We start from the raw sequence: 23,538 nt of genomic DNA, 5'->3' as shown, positions 1-23,538 counted from the left end.
ATATAAATGCTTATTCCTTTCTCATTCCTTCCATGGCTTTGTTGTATTTCCTACTCAGAATCAACATGGCAAGATTTTGATGATCAAAGAATCCTGCTTAATTATTTTACATATCTATTGACTCATGTCATAGATCTACTACACACACAAGGCTAAATCCATAACTGGCTAATTATGAAAATCCATCCCATAAAAAAAATTGAAAAAACAAGAATCAAAGACTCATTACTAACTGGTTTACAAACTCTTTGACATGTCAGTTATTATTTTTTTTTAGACAATTGACAATAGTGTTCTATCTTAAAACCACAAAGAAAGTCATAGGTCAAGCTGGTTATAAAATTTGGAATGCTACAATGGATCACTAAACATTTCTTCCATAACTAATATAGATATTTCTGTTTGTTGCTGGTGTTATAAATAAAATAATTTTCCTCTTTTCCCTCTTTGCAACATGCTTTTAAATTACCTGGTTGTAACATTTTTAAATTACTTGGTACATTACATTGAAATAATAAAGCCACAAAATTAGAATCATCCTGGGATATTTAAAATTTACATAAAAGATATAATTTCACTGCAAAAAATGTGCTTCTATTAGCCCTCAATTCATGTACTGAAATGTGCAAATTATTTAATCGTTGAAGATTTGTATTTAAAACAAATTGCATATTTAACTATTTAGAAAAAAGATGGGCACTTCAGGTATTTTCAGAAACCATTTATACTACTAATAAAAAGGAAACCACATATTTTGACAGTTTTGGAAATATATATAATGAGGTGTCTTCAAATTTTTTAGCTATCTTCAACAAGTACTATGTTAATAAAATTCAAATAACAAAGCTATTGCTTTCTGAGTGCTTTGTACTATAAAAAGGGATGAGCTACATGTATCCCTTTATTAGAAATAACTTCTATTCAAGCTTCCAGCCAAATATTCTCTCGCAGATGCCTGGTGAACATATTGTTTGAGCCAAGAAAAAGCAAACAACAAAATGCGAAAGATAAATTATGTAGGTTAGAAGAGCCTGTAGTCACTATCAAAATGAGATTGAGGTGGTAGCAGGAGCTATTCAGAAAGATACTTCATCCTACCTCTGTTGGCATATGTCTGGAAAAGCCACATCTGCTAAGTCTGCTGCTTCAGTATTTACCACCACCACTGTGTCTCATCACTGACTTAAAACGTACCCAAGCCAATCCACAAAGACTTAATATGTACTACGTACAAGCTCTTTTCTAGATCCATAAAACATCAAACAAATAAAAAAATCTCTGCCCTTTATAAGTTGGCACAAGGTGTCCCAAAAGTCTTAATGCAATTTAAAGTTATTAAAGCTTAAGACTACACTAAGACTTTTTGGACATCCTATACTCTATTGGAAGTAAGGGAAAGGGTAGAAAGCATATGAGATATAAATTTTAAAAAAGGATATACTAGTTTTTTTAGAACATGCTAGATCTTACATGCTTTGCTGACACAAATTTTAAGATCCCAATTTCCCTTAAATACTACAGTGAGGCAACAAGGCAGTATTTCAGCAAAGGAGCAAAAATTTATAAACCTGGTAAATGTTTTAATCAGGAACCATTTGAGGATTTATCATCTTTAACCATGGTATTTTTTAGGGAAGGAAACAGTACATGATAAAAAAGGAAAAAAAGAGAGCCTTATCTCAACTAATAATGATCCTCCAAGCATCTCTCTTGAATCTACGAGAAGTTCCTTCTTCCAACTGTTTCTTTTTAGATATCTATCTGTTTATTCATGTAACCATTACTTATTTAAATTTTAAAGAAAAATGAAAAAGAACATGATTTAAAACCACAAATGTCTATTATAGCTCATGTATATATTTTAAGTATACAACTAATTTAACATGAGAATTTCAAAAAATTAAAATAAAAAAGAATTTCAAAGCTAGACTGCATATATATATATATATATATATATATATATATGTCTCACTCTGAACTTGCTTCTCTTATTGTTTATGTATTTCCTTCTAAAGTGCTTCAATAACAATTTTCTTAGATTTTAGGGCTTTCTTTTTGTTTGGTTTTTGTTTGTTTGAAGTTTTTCTGTAATACTGTAACTAGTCCTTTCTTCCCACAAATCTATCAGGAAGAAAAGGAGAAGAATCATCATTGTAAAAAGATAAGCAAAACACTCATGGATTCATCATGTCCAAAAAACAATATGTCTCATTTACATCTTTATTCCAGCACTTCTAGAGGTGAATAGCATGCTTCCTTACTGGTCCTCTAAAGTTATGGCTGATCCCTGCATTCATCATAGTTCTTACATCGTTCAAATTAATTTATTTTTGCAATATTACTATCATTGTTGACAACATTATTGCTATTATATAAATCCTCTCTTGGATCAATGCCTTGCCATGGCAGAGAGGCTTGCATAACTCAATGAAACTATGAATACTATACAAGGTTACCCAAGATGGACGGGACATCTTACAGAACTCCTACAAAAAAAAAAAAAGTGATTCACTGGAGAAAGAAATGACAAACCACTTCAGAATTTTCACCAAGGAATCTTAACAATATCAAAATGATAAGAGAAATGACACTGGAAAATGAGTCTATCAGATTGGAAAATGTCCAATATCCTACCAAGGAAGAGTGGAGGGCAATCAGAAATAACTCTAGTACTAATAAAACAGCTAAGTCAAAACTGAAAGGAAACTCAGCTGTGAATGTTTCTAGTGACAAAAAAGACAGTCTGATACTGTAAAGATTACTAAGATCTAGGAACCAAGGCAAGCTGAATGTGATCAAACAGAAGATGGAAAGATTAAATATCAAAATCTTGGATACCAGTGAATTTAAGTGGATGGGAACAAGTGAACTTAATTCAAGTGATCGTTATATATAATACTGTAAGAATTTCTTAGAAAAAATTGATAGTTCCCATAATCTATAAAAGAGTGAGAAAAGCAGTACTAAGGTATAATCTCAAAAATTACAATGATATCTGTTCAAATCCAAAGCAAACTATTCAACAACACAGAAATATAAATCTATACATCAATCACTGATACTGAAGAGATCAAAGTTGATCAGTTCTATGAAGCTCCTCCCCCCCCCCAAAAAAAATATATCACATTCATCATAGGGAATTAGAATGCTAAAGTAGGAAATAAAAAAATAATTGGAACTACAGGCAAATTTGGCTCTGGAATACAAAAATGAAGCAGGGCAGACACTTATAGAGTTTTATCAAGATAACCGATTGATTATAACAATGATTCTTTTTCAACAACACAAAGAACTATGCACATGGACATCACCAGATGGTCAATATCAAAATCAGATTCTTTGCATCCCAAGAAGTTTGATGCAGTTGGTTAAAATAAGACCTGAAGATGACTGCAGCTCAGATCATGAGATACTTATTGAAAAATTCAAACTTAAATTGAAGGAAGTAGGACCATATAAGTAAAACTGAAATAATATATGAAGTGAAAGTGATATTGAGATTGAAAGAATTCGATCTGATAGATAGAATACAACTATGGAAAGAGATTCACAGTATTGTACAGGAAGCAGCAATTAAAAAACATTCTAAAGAAAAACAAGAGCAAGAAAGTAAAATGGCTGTCTGATGAGGCTTTACAAATAGTTGAAGAAAGAAAGAAAGGGAAAAGTAAAGGAGAAAGGGAAAGATAAATCCAAATGAATGAAGAATTCCAGAGACTAGCAAAGAAAGGTAAAAGAGTGATCTATAAATAAGCAATGCTAAGAAATACAAGGAAACAATGTAAGGGGAAAAATAAAGAAATCTCTTTAAGAAAAGTAGAGATGTCCAGGGAATGTTTCATGCTAGAATGGGCATGATACAGACAAAAATGGTAGTGATTTGACAGAAATAGATAAAGAGGTGACAAGGATATATGGAAGAATTGTATAAGAAAAAGCTTAACATCACCAATAACTACAATGGTGTGGTTACTAATTTAGAGTGTGAACAATCATCCTAGAGAATGAAACCAAGTGGTCTTTAGAAAAGATGGATAACAAGAAGGCTAGTGAAGGTAACAGAATTCGAACTGAGTTATTCAAAATCTTAGAAGATGATGCTGTTAAAATGTTGCACTCAATATGCCAGCAAATTTGGAATACTCAACAGTGGCCACAGGACTGGAAAAAATCAGTTTATGCCCCAAACCTAAAGAAGGATAATGCTAAAGAATGTTCAAGTTACTGAAAATTCTGTTCATTTTAGATGTCAGCAAGATTGTGCTCAAAATTCAGCAAGTTAGGCTTCAGCAAAATGTACACTAAGAATTACCAGAAGAGGTGACTGGTTTTCAAAGAGGCAGAGGACCAAGAGACCAAATTGCCAACATTTGTGGGATTATGGAGAAATCAAGAAATTCCAAATATCTATTTCTGCTTCGTTGACTACACTAAAGCCTTTCATGGTGTGATCAAAATAAAATATAGCAAGTCCTCAAAGAGATGGGAGTACCAGATCATCTTAGATGTTTCCAGAGGAATTTGCATGCAGGTCCTTAGCTGTGAAAGGTAGGATTGCTAATATTGCAGTTTCTTCATAATGAGCCTTTTTATATCTAGGTCATACATGTGTTAGGAGTTTATTGTGATATATGATGAGATGCCTGTCTAAAACTAACTTTTGCTGGGTAGCTTTCCAGTTTTTCCATAAGTTTTTATTTTTTTAAATGGGATCTTTCTCCCAATAACTTTATTCTTGTGTTTATCAAACACTATGCAATTAGTTCTATGCAATGTTCATTGGCTTCTATGTGGTGTATTTAATCCATTCTATTGATCTTTTCTATTTTCTATTATCACAGGATCAAGTGAAATTTGATACTGTGCTCCTGTAAGGTAGCACAGATTGGGATCTAGTTCTGCTAAGATCTCTCCCTTCTGTATTTCTTCGACAAAATCTAGACCTTTTACTATTCCAGATGAATTGTTATTATTGTTCTTGTTTTTCTAACTCTCTTTTTTCCTAGATCTCTATTCTTTGATAGAGATTTTTTGTTTCTTTGATATGGCATTTAATAAATATGTATAAGTAACCATTGTGATTATATTGACAAACCCAATCAAACTAAGAATAATTAATACTTTTCTAAATATTTGTCTTCATTTCTGTAAAAGTATTTTGTAGTTGTATCTCTATATATGTGTAATTATTCTTTGTGTCATGTTAGATAAACTCTCAAGTATTTTATGCATTTTGTCTTTACTTTGAATGGATTTTCTTTTCCTATCTTTTCTTGCTGAGTTTTGTAGATAATGTATGCATAATATGGTGTTGCAGCACACAGTGATGTTTATTTCCTGTACTTTTTCTAAAATTATTGCTTCAGATAATTTTTTTCATTGAATTTCTAGGGTTCTCTGTGCTACCTGTATAAACTGCAAAAGAGAGAAAATTTGTTTCCTCTTTTTATAATGCTTTAAATTAGATCATTTTTCTTGGTTTATTAATGTAACTAGCACTTCTAGAGTTATATAAAATAACAGCAATGGTAACAAACAACTTTGCTTTACCCTAATCTTGTTTTAAAGATCTTTAGCATAATCCATTTCCAATAATTCTAGTTCTTAGGTTTAAATACTATTTAGCATATTTTAAAATGTCCATTTATTTTTAATCTTATTAGTGTTTTTAATAGAAATGGATATTGTATTTTGTCAGAACTTTTTATTGCATCTTTTGAGAAATCCTGAGATCATTTTTGTAACTGATATGGTTACTAATCTTTATTGTTTTTCTAAAAACAACTCTTTATTCATGATATAAATCCAATCTGATAATTAAATTTTTAAAAATATGTAACTCCAGACTCCCTGCCAAAATTTTATATTGATATTTACTGGGGATATTGGTCTGTAGTTTTTCTTTCTCTGTTTTTCCCCTGCTTTTGGTTTTAAGAATATATTTTTGTTACAGAAAAAATTTGGTAGGATGTCTTATTTTCTTATTTGTGCAAACAATTTGAGAAATATTGAAATTAAATTGTTCTTTAAATGTTTGATGGAATTTAATTGTAAATCCATCTGATTCTGTGGCTCCATCCATTCACACTTAATTGGAGAATTCATTTATTTTGTTTTTTTGAGAATAGATTATTCAATTTTTAAAAAATTATTTGTTCTATTAATCTCAATATTTAATATTTGTATATTGACTTTCAGTTATCAGTTTGGAAAAGAAAATTGAGAAATGCATTTTCTAATAATTCTCTTTATAGCTTCATTGTTGTGAATACTACTTTTTTCATTTTTGATATTGGTAATTTAGGTTCTTTATTATATATTTTATTGCATTGTATTTGGTAAGAAATGTGTTTTTAACTCATTTATTTTTACAATCATTTGTTGTCTCATTCTCACTCTCTCCCTCCAAATAGAAAATTAAAAAAAAAAAGGAAAATTCTCATTACATATATATACAATCCAAAAAATAAAAGTAAAATCCAAATTCTGACAAAAATGTATGTAACAGTCTGCATTGGAAGTCATTTCTCTGGTAGGAGGTTGAATGTTTCATCTTCAGTCCTCTGGATTCATGATTTAAGATTGCATGGATCAGAATTGTAAAGTCTTTCAAAATTGTTTTTCTCTTTATGTTGACATAAAAGTTAACCTAAAAGCAACTTGGAATTATGATCCCAATCTTCCTTAAAAAAAGTGCCCCAATAATATCATGACTGGGCCTATATTATAAAGAGATAAAGAAAAAGAAAAATAGGTGCAAAAAAATTTACAACTCTATCAATGGTGTCTTAGTACACCTTTTAGTTCCAGTACCTTTAACATTTGTTATTTTTTTTCCTTTTCTCATCTTTATCAATCTGTCATAAGATAAAACATTGGAACTAATTTGAAATTTTCTAATTATTAATGATTTAAAGAATTTTTATGTGGTTGTTGATAGTTTAGATTTCTTCCTTCAAAAACTGTCTGTTTATATACTTTGACCATTTATCTATTGTTATTGCACTGTCTTCCACAAATTTTAGTCAGTAACCTTTATGTTTAAGTTATAATTCTCAACATTTTTTGATATCATAATACATGATTATAGTACATGAATGATATTTCATTCTAATCCAATTCAATAATTACCCGATATCACATTCAACTTTTCTAAATTTCTATATACAGCCTTAGATTCTTTTTTGCTTATATTTTTGTAAGATTAAAGCAGATCTGAGAGGGGCACACTGACTTCCTTACTTTTGTTGTAATTTTGCTGTTTATTTCTCCCTATAATTCAATATAATTTTTGCTTCAAGAATTTAGAAGCTATGCTATTTGTTGCATGTATATATATATAAAGAATTTATTATTTTGTTATCTAATATGACTTTGAACATAATATAGACTTACTACTAAAAGTGTCATCATATTGCTATTATACCTGAGACTGTGACAACTACCTCTGTTCTTTTAAATTTACCTACAGCATAATTGTTTCAAATCTTCATTTAAATTTTGTATGAATGTTTATGATTCAAGTGTTTTTCATGGAAATATATTTATGAGTATAGCAATCTATCTTTACCTACAGAAAAATAGATGGAGAAAGGGATAAGAAAAGTTTGGGGGAGAATGACATGCAAATAGAAGGGAGGGCAGACTGGTGGAGGCTGTAGTTTGAAGCAAAATACTTTTGAAGATGTACAAAGTAAAAGGAAACAGACTAGGATAAATGGGGAAATAGGATGGAAGAAAATATATAATTAATAATAACTGAAAAAATTTACAGCAAGCTTTTCTGATAAAGGCTCCATTTCCAAATATATAGAGAACTGAGTCAAATTAAAAACAAAAACAAACAAACAAAAAAGGAGTCATTCTCCAATTGATAAATGGTCAAAGAATACGAATAGGAAGTTTTCAGATGAAGGAATCAAAGCTATCTATAGTCATATGAAAAAATGCTCTAAATCACTATTGATTGAAGAAATGAAAATTAAACCAATTCTGAGGTACCACCCTACACCTATCAGATTGGTTAATATGACAGAAAAGGAAAATGACAAATTTTGAAGAGGATATAGGAAAATTGTGACAGTAATGCATCGTTGATGGAATTGTGAACTAACATCCTAGAGACTGATCTGAAACTATGTCCAAAGGACTATAAAATCATGCATAACATTTGAGCCAGCAAAGCAACTACCAGGTCTGTATCCCAAAGAGATAAAAAGAAAAAGGACCTATAGCAGCTCTTCCAAAAGTGACAAAGGATTGAAAATTGGAGGAATACCCATCAATTGGAGAATGTCTGGACACATTGTGGTACATGACTATGATGGAATATGGTTTGCTATAAAAAATGATGAACAGGATGCTCTCAGAAAAAATCTGGAAAGACTTATATGAACTGATGCAAAGTGAAGTGAGCAGGACAAGGAGAATATTGTATACAGTAACAACAATATTGTGTGATGATCAATTGTGAATGACTTAGTTATTTTCAGCAATACAATTATTCAAGGAAATTCCTCAGATCTTACAATGAAAAAATAATTGAAGGAGTATCAAGTATACAGTTTAAAATTTTTCTTTATTGTTTTGGGGTTTTTTTTTCCTACAACATGATTAATACAGAAAAATGTTTGACAGGGCTGTACATGCATAGCCTACATCAAGTAGCTTGCCTTCTCAATGAGTAAGAAGGAAAAGAAAAGTGAGAGAATTATTCATTTTTTTTTAAAATGAATGTTAAAAAATATTTTTACATGTTAAGTGGGAGAAAAATATTATTTAAAACAAAAGAAATTGTGTTTGGAATCTACTATTTTTTGTGTGTGCTTTTCTTTTTTTTTTTTTATTTGTAACTGAGTTCATTCCATTTATGTCCACAGTTATAATTAATTGTGATTTCCCTTCATCATATTATCTTATATTTTGTACTAATGATCTCCTGACTCTCTCTCTCTCTTAAAAAAGAAGGTGGTGGTGATTTATAATTAAGAAATATGTTTTGATTCTACTGAACCTCCTTTTCTCCCGACTCAGTCCAAAATCATTGGCTCTAATCCTTCCCTTCTTTTTTCCTCTTCCTTCCTCTTCCTCCCTCCCTCCCTTACTTCCTTCCTCTCTCTCTTCCTTCCTTTCTCCTTCTTTATTTTTTATTTCTTTCTACCTCCCTTCCTTCCAACCTTCCTTTCTTCCTTCCTCCTTTTCTTTCTTTTCTTTCTTTATCTTTTCTGCACAATTCAAACTCCCAAACTGAAGGTTTTGCTTGTGACTAATTCTTTCTTAGCCCTATTCTCCTTCCTACTTAACCCCTTCCCCCTTCTCATTTGTTTCCCTGTTGAGTTTAAGGTATTTCTACACTAAACTGTGTATTTGTGTATGGGCATATGTATGCTCATGTGTTCAACTCTTTTGTTCAATTCAGGTGAGAGTAAAGTTTATGTGATGCCTTCTCTCCCCATACCTTCCTCTATGTTTGTATACCTTTTGGTGGAGTCTGATTATGAGAAATAGTAAGTTCTAGCTTTTCTTCCTCATTTCTTAGCATATATTTCCTTTTCTTTCTTCTCTTAATACCATCAAAACAGAAAAAATAAAAAACAAAAACTTAAAAAACCTTACCATAGTCTTGTTTATATCTAATTCATTGTTGCCCTTGAAGACATTAAGATCTTAACAAAAGACTTGTTTCTTTCCTTCTTATCCTTCATCACCATTTAGTTTGTTCCAGGTGCTTAAACCTTTCTAGATTTCTGTTTTGTGTTTGCATTTCAAAATTTCTACTCAAATTTTTTCAATCAAGAATTCATGAAAATTCTATTTTTCATTGACAATCCACCATTCTTTATTATAAAAATTATATCCTGTCTGTCTTGTAAGGTGAATTTTTCTTAGTTATAAGCTTTTTATTTTTTGCCTTTTGGAATAACAAATTGCAAAATTTCCTCTCCTTTATGATAGTTCTTCCAAAGTGTTATATATTCTTAATAAGGGTTTCTTGGTACTTAAACTCATTCTTTTTTAATTTCTTGAAATTTTCAAGGGAATTAATGAAAAAAAAATCAAATGATGGTGGCTTAGCTGTACCAGATCTAAAATTATATTATAGAGCAGCAGTTACCAAAACTATTTGGTATTGGCTAAGGAATAGATTAGTTGATCAGTGGAATAGATTAGGTTCAAGGGATAAAACAGTCAACAAATATAGCAACCTAGTCTTTGACAAACCCAAAGATCCCAGCTTTTGGGATAAGAACTTACTGTTTGATAAAATTGCTGGGAAAATTGGAAACTAATATGGCAGAAACTAGGCATTGATCCATACTTAACGCCGTACACCAAGATAAGGTCAAAATGGGTTCATGACCTAGCCATAAAGAATGAAATTATTAATAAATTAGAGGAACATAGGATAGTTTACCTCTCAGACCTGTGGAAGGGGAAGGTCTTTATGACCAAAGCAGAACTAGAGATCATTACTGATCACAAAATAGAAAATTTCGATTATACCAAACTGAAAAGTTTTTGTACAAACAAAACTAATGCAGACAAGATTAGAAGGGAAGCAATAAACTGGGAAAATATTTTTACAGTCAAAGGTTCTGATAAAGGCCTCATTTCCAAAATATATAAGAAATTAACTCTAATTTATAAAAAATCAAGCCATTCTCCAATTGAAAATGGTCAAAGGATATGAACAGACAATTCTCAGATGAAGAAATTGAAACTATTTCTAGTCATATGAAAAGATGCTCCAAGTCATTATTAATCAGAGAAATGCAAATTAAGACAACTCTAAGATACCACTACACACCTGTCAGATTGGCTAAGATGACAGGAAAAATAATGATGATTGTTGGAGGGGATGGGAAAACTGGGCCAATAATGCATTGTTGGTGGAGTTGTGAACGAATCCAACCATTTTGGAGAGTAGTTTGGAACTATGCTCAAAAAGTTATCAAACTGTGCATACCCTTTGATCCAGCAGTGTTACTACTGGGATTATATCCCAAAGAGATTATAAAGAAGGGAAAGGGACCTGTATGTGCACGAATGTTTGTAGCAGCCCTTTTTGTAGTGGCTAAAAACTGGAAACTGAATGGATGTCCATCAGTTGGAGAATGGTTGAATAAATTGTGGTATTTGAATATTATGGAATCTTACTGTTCTGTAAGAAATGACCAACAGGATAATTTCAGAAAGGCCTGGAGAGACTTACACGAACTGATGCTGAGTGAAATGAGCAGGACCAGGAGATCATTTATATACTTCAACAACAATACTATATGATGACCAGTTCTGATGGATCAGGCCACCCTCAGCAACGAGATCAACCAAATCATTTCTAATGGAGCAGTAATGAACTGAACTAGCTTTGCCCAGAAAAAGAACTCTGGGAGATGACTAAAACCATTACATTGAATTCCCAATCCCTATATTTATGCACACCTGCATTTTTGATTTCCTTCACAAGCTAATTGTACAATATTTAAGAGTCTGATTCTTTTTCTACAGCAAAATAACGTTTTGGTCAGGTATACTTATTGTGTATCTAATTTATATTTTAATATATTTAACATCTACTGGTCATCCTGCCATCTAGGGAGGGGTGGGGGATAAGAGGTGAAAAATTGGAACAAGAGGTTTGGCAATTGTTAATGCTGTAAAGTTACCCATGTATATATCCTGTAAATAAAAGGCTATTAAATAAAAAAATAAAATAAAATAAAATAAATTTAAAAAAATTTCTTGAAATTTTTTTTTCTTTGACTTGAAAACTCTTTATATGACAGTTACATGAATTTTCATTTTGGGATTTAGTTTAGTAGATGGTTTTTGTTTCTATTTTTAACTTTCCCCAGTAATTCTAATTAGATCTAGGCTATCTTCATTGATGATGTTGTGGTTGCTGATAATTTTCTGGGAGTCTAAAAAGTCTTATATTACTTGTTTTCTCAATTTGTTATTTTGGGACTTTGTTTTATTTCATTTTAGCCTAGAAAACCTTAGTTTTATTACTTTTCAACACAGTTATGCCTTCCACATTGCAATCTTCCCCATTGTGGTTGCAATATGGTACATGTTGGCATAAGAAATTAAATGGAAACTTGGAGTGGAGGAGTTTTGCCAAAGCTGTTTGACAACACATAAAAGTAAGCAGATGAAAAAGAACCTACTATATTTTGCAACAAGATGCTGTAAAGACCCCATAAAAGAAAAAGAAAAAATTCAGACTTCTCTGGTACTGAGGAAGGGTCTAAAAAATTTATACACATTTACAAAGCATTTTCCAAATCATGGGGGTACCATGTCTCTAACTACCATAATGTGGAAGGAATAACTATACTTTGATTTTGTTCTAATATTTCTTGTTGCATTGCTGAGTCACTGAATTCTCTTGCATCCACTTTGGTTTTTATCGGTTCAATACTCATAGGGGATTTTCTATTTCCATTCTAAGCTATTTATTATCCTTCCAATTCTTTCCCCAATTGAACTTATTTTACTGATTTAAAATTTTTTCTTAATCTTATTCTTGATCAAGCCAAATCACCTAAACCAGACTCATGAATCAACTTAAGTGATAAGTTGTCATGAAATAACAACAACAACAACAACAAAAGCCCCATTGACAAAACATTAAAATAATATAATTTCTAAAATTAGATATGATGATACTCCCCTCTTCCTTCATAGTTATCACATAATAATTGCTTGGGAAAGCAGTCCCCAGAAGATAATATGAGCTCTGATAAAAATTCTCCCCTAAACTGGGCCTTCTTTGCTTCAGGCAGGCAGGAAGCCAAATGGCCTCTCTAACCATTAAAGAAATAAACCAGACTTTAAGACACCAGAGCCTTTATTTGGTTGGGAAAATACTAGAAAGGCCCAACAATGAAGGAAAGAAAAAAAAAAATCAAGAGAGTAGTGATAGAAGGGAGAAGTGGAGAAGAAGGTTCCAGCCAAGGTTACATCAGCATATGAACATAGTTCAGAAGTCTTTGGTAAGGGGTAGTCGATTTTCTGGTTCTCCTTAGAAATGGTCCTGCATGGGTCTTCCCAAAAAGAAGCCACAGAATATGCTTGACAATGAACAGAAGCATTAATGGTACAAATGCTTCAAGAGTTATCACTCTTACTGCCTTTCACAGTACTTCAAAGAAGGAGGGATGGGAGATGCTTGGGAGTGAAATTCTGGAATAATATTTAATTAAGCTATAGGGAATATTTAGAATGTTCCCTAAAGAAACCTCAATATCTAGATGCTTCCACACAGAAAAAAGAATAAGGGCAGAGCCAGAAAGTGTCAGTTAAGTCTATGAACAAAAGAAGTCCATCTTGAGGTTTGTCTTCCGAAAGGCTGTTCCCAAGAAATTGCTGGAAATATATAGGATGTCCCCATTCTTGGGAGAACATTGATTTATCAAAGATGTTGCCTCTGGAATTCAGGACATTGTCACAGGACCAGCATTTTTCTAATGTACTATCTTTGGTCCCAGTTTCCCTGACACAACTTCTTCCCCTCTTCCTCTTCCCCCCCCCCCCCCATTACCTGATTGTTACTCAGCTTTCTTGATGTAGCTTCCTGGTCTAGAGAAAAACAAACAAATAAAAAAATTCCATCCATGCAGTTTGGGCCGCTCAGACTTGGTGGGTGCCTGAGATCATGCCAGTTGCCTTTACCTGATGACTGACTAGACGATTTTTCAGAGGGAGACAAGGAGGGATCACACCTAGGGAAGTGGGGGGTCATTATAAATCCATTCTATATTCTTAACTGTGTAAAGGCAAAACACATTTCCATTATTAAATATTTAGTGTCTTGCAAGTGTTTCATTTCGTTCCAATACTAAATTAATATGGTGTTGGCCTTAGATCCATTACTTCAACAAATACTTAGTGTGTATAATCAAGGATAAGATGAAGCTATTTGTTTTAAAAGTCCATTCCAGCACTTCCATAAAATTAGATGCCTGAGTATGGCACAGAAGATAGAAAATCTAGTGAATATGTGGAAAAGACCCTAATCTCAAAACTTCTTCTCAATAAGATAGGTTCTGATCAGCATAGAAAGAACCCATAAGGAATAAGGATATGTTCTGGCAGGGATCTGGTATTGACTATGTTGCTGCCATACTATATCATAAATAAATATTATCTGTAGTGAGAGCCTGAGAAGGGAGAAGGCCAATATAATCAATTTGGCATTCACAAATGGGTTGAGAATAATATGATATGCCATAACGATCCTTGAAAGATGTATATTTGATTAGTAAGAGGAGCATAGCTGTATTATCCTTAGCTAAGAGAATCATACGGTCCTATATTCATTGTAATATAGCCACATCCAGACTTATGTAAGACCTAATCCTCAATCTCTGCTCTTCTAGTGAGAGTATCAACTCAGTTATCCAGTTCAGTACAGGTCATATGATGTTGTGGGTACTATCATGCCCTAGAATCTTTATTTGGTGGAAGACAAAAACAAATTCCTGACTCCAAAGTAGATGAGCATTTAGTTGTATAATTCTGGTCTCATCAGGCATTTGACTACTCAGCCAAAACCATGGCTACTCCCAGAAATTTTTATAAATTAACATCTTGTCTACTATGTCTCTCAAGGATCTCCAATATCAATAATGTAGTTCTCAGGGTATAGCACTGTCTGCAACGCTTTTCTCAGGGTATCTCTTATTTCTTGATTAATGGCCACAAAGATCCAGTTGAACATACATTTCATATCATAGAGATCTATAAATTTAATAAGTTAAACAATGTTTCTTAAGAGTTATGTTCATACTTAATATGTCTTAGCTGTGTGAACCTGCGCAAGTCACTTAACTCCAATTGCCTCAGGAGATGAGAGAGAGAGAGAGAGAGAGAGAGAGAGAGAGAGAGAGAGAGAGAGAGAGAGAGAGAGAGAGAGAGAGAGAGAGAAAGAGAGAGAGAGAGAGAGAGAGAGTGTGTGTGTGTGTTATGTTCATAGAGGCAGGGATTCAAAGGGCTAATGGAAAAGGTAAATCACAGTTAAGGCACTAAGACCCTAGGGGTCTATAGAACACCCAGGTTCGATATTTCATTTCCAATGAAAAATATAAACTTACTGTACCATATCCATATTATTAGAGCATCCATCTTACATCATCCAGGTCATAATTGATAACTCCAGTCAACTAGGGTCCATTAATAGACAAGCAATTGTTCTTCAAAAGTAGCCAACTCAGAAAGACTGATTCCAGAAGTATTCTTCTTGTTGTTGCTGTACAGTTGTTTTTCAGAACTGTCACCACCCTATTTGGAGTTTTCTTGACAAAGATACTGGAATTGTTTGCCATCTCCTTCTCCAGTTCATTTTACAGATGAAGAACTGAACCAAATTTGCCCAGAGTCACATAACTAGTAAGTATCTGAAGCTGAACTCATGAAGGTGAATCTTCCTGACTTGTTGCCTGAAATTCTATCCACTGTCACCTAACTACTCTAATCTAGGATTCTGGGAGTATTTCAGAGATATCCTAAATTCTGCTAAGGTAGAAAAAACCCTTTTTTATCCTGGTCTCCAATGTCCTGACACAGTTTATTGTTTGTCTTTCACTCTCAATGAGGACCATGACATCAGGGAAGTGATGGAATGACATGCAAGTGAGTTGGATTTAAGGGCTGTGCAAGGTCACCTGCCTCACTTTTCCCTCCCGGACCATCTGGATATAGTGGCAAAATAAGAGATCAGGACGACTTGAAATGCCCCTGGATGAAATGGGAGACCTTGCCTTTTAAGCTAAAGTCTTCCACAGGTCTCTGGGTGCACTCATTCAGTGATTAAAGCCAGGGAACAACTGAGGCAAAGAATCCCCTCTTTAGGTTAATCCAAAAATAAATAAATAAACGAATAGACAGAGAGATAGACAGATAGATAGATGAATGAATAAAATAAATGGATGAATGGATAAATAAATAAGTGAATGAATGAATCTGGGAGGGGAAGATCTTCAGGGTACAGGGCTGACCCTCAATCTTAAGTTGTTCATCCTATGTTTTGAAAGTCAGACCTAAAGATCCTTACAGAAAAGAGCTCATTATCTTTTAACCACTTCATGTGACAACAAAGTCCCTTCTCCTTTCATCCTGGGATTACATGTCTAGTGTGAACAGCACTATTTGCCCTGACACAGATGACTAGGCTTTTCATTCCTTGTTCAAATATCACTGCTTAATCTGCCTAAACTAGCAATGTAATCTAGCAGGAAAAGTCCACACCATATCTAAAGCCTGTTGCTTCAGCAGCTATGGTTCTGCCCAAAATACAGCATCTAATTACAGCCTAAATTTGCCAATAATAAGTAATGACATGTCATGGGAAGAGGACATAAATGCAGTACCCCAATGCCTTTCAACTTAAAATTTCAATCTTTTCCCTTTCTTTCCTCCATGAAGGAATCAGCTGTAGAGAGAATTCATTTTTTTTTTTTTTGCTTTTTTTAGCTAAGTAAATTGGAGTTAAGTGACTTGCCCAGGGTCACACAGCCAGGAAGTATTAAGTATCTGAGACAGAGCTGGTGCTCTATCTACTGTGCCACCTAGCTGCCCCTGAGAGAATTCATTTTTATGGAGCCAAGTAATGAATTTTCTATTTTATCTACCTGATAAAGGACCATCCTCATCTGGATCTTCCAAATGATTTGTTTGACTTTGAAAGAGCAAATTCTCTCTAAGCTATCCCAGATGATGGAACTCTTTAATTGATAAAATGTTTAAATTTCCCCCATTAGACCACATTCTCATTAGCCTCTGTTTGAATGGTTAATTAGTTTGATGTTTTAATTTTTCCTTTAACCACATCAGTTCCTCAGTAGTGAAAGCATATATCTACATTCTAACACTCTTATAGAGGAAGTAACTACCCAGGAAGTAGTTTGCTAAGGGGTATCAACAGGATTAATTCAAAGTGTTCTTATTTCTTCCTTTCATTCTTATTCATCATCACTCCTGCACCTATTCCTTTACAACCCTAATCTTGGCAAGCTTTAGTATATTAACAGACAAACCTCTGGAGAATGCATTCTACTTGGATTCTATTAGTCCTCACCTCCATTAGCATTTCTCGTTTCACCCATGTTATGGCTGATTCCATTAACCACTCTACTGCCTAAGGCATGTTCAAAAGCTCATTTGCCTCAATTTCCTCAACAGTAAAATGAAGATGAAAACAAAAATACTTTTGCGGAGTGAGGGTAAGTATCAAATGAGATGATATTTATAAAGCACAGTACCTGGCATATAGTAGGTGCAATATGGATACTTTATTCCCTTCCCATTACACCTTTGCCTCTAATATAAATAGATAATTTAACTTCATTATCCTCTTCATGGCAATACAGCCTCTAAAAAGTTTTAAATAAAAGTCAGAGAATATTTCCACTGTTCCTCTTCAAATATCCATCATGACAATCTCATAGGACAATTGGAAACTTTCTCCTTATTCCACTAAGAAGGTGTAGCACATAAACCCCAAATATTATTACAACAGAAAACTAAAACCTTGTATCTAGCTTCTCCATCGCACAGGGCCCAACACTATTCTGCCACCTAAGAAAATGAATTTAACCTGCCAACAATACCAAATGTTCTGGATCAGAACTAATCTAGGCCAGTTCAGTGAGATAAAATACAAGTAGACATATGTGGATCAGAAATGCAATCAAAATTATTTCAATAAACTGAAAAAAATTTCTACACTGAAAAAGAATATAGACAAAGTCTTTTAGCTCTATATTCACTACAAGAATATGGGCCCAGTCAGTCACAAGAGATGCAGCAGGAGCATCAGTAAAACCTCTGATAGCAATAACTCCCATCTAAGCCATATGTGTTTCTTAGATCCAAAGAAATCAAAAGTCCTTCAGCCTTTCTTTAAAGGACCACCCTAGCCTCAGTGACATCATATTTATCCCCTAGTATGTATGCCATTATATGGGATTAATATGGAGAATGGCAAAGGGAGAGTTTGGGACTTGGAAGAGGAGGTGAGAAGGGAATAAGAGGAACAGTAGCAGAGTAGGCAGAATAACAGTGTCATTATGCAAAACACAGATATCAGTCCTACCAAATATCTCTTGCTTCATTCTTCAAGGAACTTTGTAGCAATCTTTGTACAAAGTCATCCTCCCCTCCTCTCTCCCTAAAATTCTGTTTTGTAGTTATTCTCTTCTAGGTTGGTCTCTTGAGCATCTTTGGATACACAATATTTATTCATAGTATTCAATGTATTCTGTTTATTCAAATTTCAGCCTCAGATCTTGATTTGGAAATCTGCCAAACTCTAGTATAGTTTTACTAACTGGGGTAGTCAGACACTATTGGGTCCTGCTTTTGATTGTCTGGATTCCTAACTTTTGATGCAGCTCTGGCTTCTGCTTTCCCTGATATCTGTACTCAGAGAGGTAGAAGATTTCAGAGCTGCCTCAACTATCCAAGTTCTCAGTACTATGATCTCCAAGGCCCTGGGAAGTATCTCAGGTCAGATGCTGCTGATTTCCTGAATCCCTAGGACAATCCAGGGTGAGCTCTGCAAATTCCTAGCTCTATGCCCATGGTCAGAGGACTATGGATTTCCTTGCTGTCTTTTGGAATATGGTGATGTAATGAAGAAGTTTGAGTACTATTAAAATACTTTTCCTTTAACTTTAAAATTCATGCATAAAATACTTCTTAATTTTTCCAAAATATTTTCACTGGGCAGGGATCATAAATGTACACATATATGTACACATATATAAATATCCACACATATGTTTGTGTATATATATATATATGTAATATACAATTATATATGATATATACATATATGATATACAATTATGGATATATAATATATACACATATAATATACAATTATATATATATATGAAAAATCACTCTTCTCATTCACAAGTAGCTATATAAACAAAATAGTAATGCTAGTGCTCAACAGTCTTGAAGGCTTTCATGAAGACAAAAAGGGAGTAAAGATATACAATTTAGCAGCCAATTTAAATAGATACCTTGTGGCATTCCACTATTTTTCAGCTGTGGCTCCAGTACTTGAATTGTGTCATCTTCAAGGTAGAAGTAGATTTTACAATGTCTTATTCTATATAATTCTTTATCTTTATCTGGTACTTCATCTTCAAAATAGGCATCAAAACATAATACCTGTGAAATAAATGTAAATTTAAAAGTTCAGTAAATATATGTATCATATACATATTTATTTTTAAGATAAGTGTATGTATTTCTAAATAGGTGAATATTATTTACTTTCATCATCAACTGGTAAGTATAAGAAAAAGTCATTAGAGCAGTGAGCTAGTCATTCAAATATACCATAAATCTAACAAGATAGAGCTCACAGTGGATTGCCATTAGCAGGTATTTTACAGATAATATGCTTCTTCCTGGAAGTCAAGAAATCCTTCATCTCTGAACATCACTACTATCACCTCCCACAATGAATGACAACAATAATTTAAAAATGTCTTGGTTTTAGGTAAATATTCATGTAGTCTAAGACCACAGTCCCATTTCCCAAGGCATTTTAAAGAGGAAGAACTACATTCTTCTTCCAACTAAACTGAAGTTCTTTCAAGGTAAATACTGCATCATACATTTCTCCCAGATCCCTACAGTACTGATTTAGAGGGGAGAGAAATCACTAGTGGTCAAAAAAAATCTCTCTTGATAGAATGGTTCACTGACTTAAGGAAAAGAAGAAAGGAAGAGGGAAAGAAAACAAGTATAAAAGGGGAATTCCTTGAATTGAGATGAACAATTGCTGTTTTGAACTCCAGGAAGAAATATTGGTCGATTGTTCTCACATAATATCCCAAAAGATTTTTTATTACATCCTTACCCAAAACCAGATGATGATGATGATGGTGATGATAATGGTGATGAAGATAGTGATGATGATGATGATGGCTATCATTTAAATAGAACCTACTATGTTCCAAGCATCATGCTAAACACTTTACAACTATTAATTCATTTGATGTTTATAACAACAGGCAGGCTATTATTATTCCCATTTTACAGTTGAGGAAACTGAAGCAAACAGGGTTAAGTAGGTTAATCCCAGGGTCACACAGCTAGTTAGTGTCTGAGGATGGATTTGAACTTGGTCCTCCTGACTTCAGGGTCAGCACTTTACTCGAGTTTCACCAACTGCAACCCTAATAATATAGCCTAAGGAAGTATTCAACAGATTGTTATGTTATGTCACAGGCAATTCAGACTCAATATGTCAAAAACAGTACTCAATATCTTTCCTTCAAAATCCATCCCTCTTCTGAACTATACCATCCCAGTGACATCCCTCAAATCTTTTCTCACTCTAAATCATTCTCCCCACAATTGCTAAAGCGCAGATCTGGCCATGTCACTCACCTACTAGATAAATTTTCATGTTAACTGTTGCATCAGTGATCTAGGATACATTTTGTTTGGTATTTAAAGCCCATTAGAAGCTTCTGAATCTCACGACCAAGACTAAAAAGTTTCTTCAGTTCCCACTAAGTCTCCCTGCCCCCACCCCACCCCCCAAAAAAACTCAAAAAAAGACAAAGTATTGTGCGCTAAAGGCAAAACAATTGTAACTGTCTCTATATGAAAGCAAAAAGTCTTTTTGGGCTTATTATTTTAGGCTTATTTTATAAATAAACTGTAGAGATATCTAATCCCTAGGCTTAGATAGCAACCCTTCACCACACTCGGAGTCAGGATCAATAACTCTAACAGTCTGATTCACATTCTGGGATCCACTCAGCAATATCCCTGATACTGCAGTCTCTGCCAGCACATTCCAACCCCTGCCTTCATCCCCAGCATTGTGTTACAACAAGCAATGAATTTCATCTCTGACCAACCATATGAAGATAATAATGAGGTGAGACACATAACAGGTAGAAAACTGTGCTGTGCTCAGGTTAGCCCCCTAGTTAGGGAATACCAGAATGGCAGAAAATCTACTTCCTTCAAATATGCAAAAAGTGTCAGATACTGACATCACAGAGAAATGAAGAACAGAAAAAACTATAGCAGGGACCCTGGTTTGTACAGTTGTACAAGATCTGAAGGAAAAGGAAACAGAATTCAGCAAGAACTAGCCCTGTCCAGTAAGAAATTATTTGGGAAAGTGAAATTATTTTCAAAACCAATGCCAATGAAAAGTTAATTTCCCAAAGTGGGAGATAAGATAAGTCTAACCCCAGATTTAAACATAACAATAAAAGAAAAGGAATCAGAAAATAAGTGACAGAAGAATATAAAAGGGGAAAGACAAATTACCAAAGATCTCAGAAGGAACTTAATGGGGGAGGCACCTATATGGGAATGATCTAATGGGGGGAGGTACCTAGGATGACATAATGGAGGGAGGTACTGGAGAAGCTCCTGATATTCTAATAATGTCTAAGATGTAAATCCTTTATCCTATCAATCAAGAGGGAAGGATTATAGCTTGAGGTCCTGGGGCAGAGTAACTGAGGTAGGACAATTAGAGAAACTGGGTCAGGACATTAAAAAGGAACCGTGGCACAACATTCCACACTCTCTCTCTTCTGACTATTTAAATCATTGATTTACCTTCCTCTAGAAAGTCTTAGCATCATAATTTTGACCAATCCTATGTGAAATAAACCAAAATAAAACTAGAAAAATGCAAGGACTTATGGAGAGGACAAGTATCTATCTCCCTGATAATCCCAGAGTTAACGGCAGTACAAAGGCTTCCTGTTGCTAGCATGTCAGATCCTCTGCAACTGGGGAGCTTCTCAGCCAAAGAATCCAGTTTGAGATGGACAGTTCACTATGAGTTAAGTCTGTGGTCATTTGTACATTTAACTCAGTCTCTGCTTATAGAGCAGCAGGGCTCAAGACAGTCCTGCTGACCATCCTAAGAGGGGTACCCCAAATCTGTTGGGGACTCCAAAGTGGGGAAAAAGTGGAGCCTGGAGTAGTTCCACCTGTCCCCTCTCAATAGAACAGGAGCTGCTACTGGTATCCAGATTTCTGAGCTGATTATGTACAGTTAGACCAAGGCAGGCAACCCCGAACTCTTAGAGGCCTGATACAAAACTGCAAGGTCCTTTGAGAATGCTGAAATACTAATTAAGGAACTGGGGTTACAAAAGTGGAGAAACAGATCAGAGAGACTGCTAATCCCAAAACAGGTGTCTGATTTCTGGTTGTTTCTAAAAAACTAATCCCAAAAACTGAGTCTGCCAGGACAATGCCAACAGAATAAGGAATTTCAAAGTTAAAACATATGGTTTTGTTTTAACCAGCAAATCATAGTCCAGTAACTTTAAATAAGGAGTAAAAAGGAAAAGGACTTAGTATTCAATCTGAACCAGTGAGATAGGGGGTGGGGCAGAAGTACCTAAGGCAATGTGAATAGGAACTAAGAGTTCTCATTTGAGAAAAATATACCAGTTTCCCCAATTTTCTATCTCTTTCTCCCTTTTTTTCTCATGGAAAGGAATTGTCAAATAACCATCCCACATGTAAATCCCAAGAATGAATCATATACATATACATTTACACAACAGACAAAAAATCCCTCAGATATAACAGCAGTGGTTACACAAGTTTAACAATTCCCATCCCGTCTTAAAAACAGTAATGCAGTTAAAATTTTAGCAATAATTCAACCACTTTCCCGCTCCCCCATATCAGTCCAAATTACATCAGGAACAGGGGCAATGGTCTTCTCAAAAACTTCTTCCTGCTGAAGATGGGCGGAGATGCTCAGTCCAGGGAGGGGAGATGGGTGTAGTGTGGTGTGCTAATAGTTCAAGCTGATCTAGGTCCCAGAAGCAAGTCAATATATCTTAATTTGACCAAATCTAGAAACAAAAAAACACAAATCTAACTAAGAAAGGTTAGAACACTCTGAGATAGAAAGACTGATCCACAAGGACTGTTACAAGATGTGGAGAGGCAAAAATAGATTGGCCAGCAGCTTAACAGGTTTTCTTCACAGGACAGGCAAACAGCTGTTATCTATAGTCCCAACAGATAAAACAGAAGTTAGGCTTTTGTCCTCTCATTAGTTAGAAACCTTAAAAAAAAAAAACTTTAATATCCAGATACAATTTCCAGTAACAGATAGATGACCAGACTAAATACTTATTTGCCCAAGTATTTAGGATATAATGATTACAGATAATCAGATTGGAAACAGCAAGGTATGACATAATTGAATTGCATTAACAGTTTCTTATTGACCATTGCTCTGATCATAAAAATCACTCATAGGAAGAAACAATTCAGGGACATAACTATAACATAACATAAGCAATCAAAACTGAGCCCTAAGCTCATGCAGGATAAATAGCTGCTTTAACTCAGTTTACTCCAGATAATTGTCCCAATGGAGCTTTAAAACTCCCAAATGATATTAAATACAAGCCCAAGAAATTTTATCTCCAATAACAAATCACATTAACCAAGAAAACCTCAGGATACAAAATGCAAGAAAGAAAAAAACAAACAAACAATAACAATGAA

The 23,538-nt window shown here is 34.0% G+C and overlaps 1 protein-coding gene across 1 annotated transcript in view; it reads right to left on the bottom strand.

The window, feature by feature from the left end:
- Positions 1–23,538, bottom strand: part of EFHC2 (EF-hand domain containing 2) — a 217,312-nt gene that overhangs the window by 116,773 nt on the left and 77,001 nt on the right. The window contains exon 3 of the mRNA XM_031959378.1: positions 19,035–19,185. Within this exon, the coding sequence (XP_031815238.1) occupies positions 19,035–19,185 (151 nt within the window). The remainder of the gene's footprint in view (positions 1–19,034; positions 19,186–23,538) is intronic.

Source organism: Sarcophilus harrisii, chromosome 3, assembly GCF_902635505.1.
Source record: "Sarcophilus harrisii chromosome 3, mSarHar1.11, whole genome shotgun sequence".
In the NCBI taxonomy this organism is placed as follows: Eukaryota; Metazoa; Chordata; class Mammalia; order Dasyuromorphia; family Dasyuridae; genus Sarcophilus; species Sarcophilus harrisii.
This window is presented reverse-complemented; position numbering and strand designations above follow the sequence as displayed.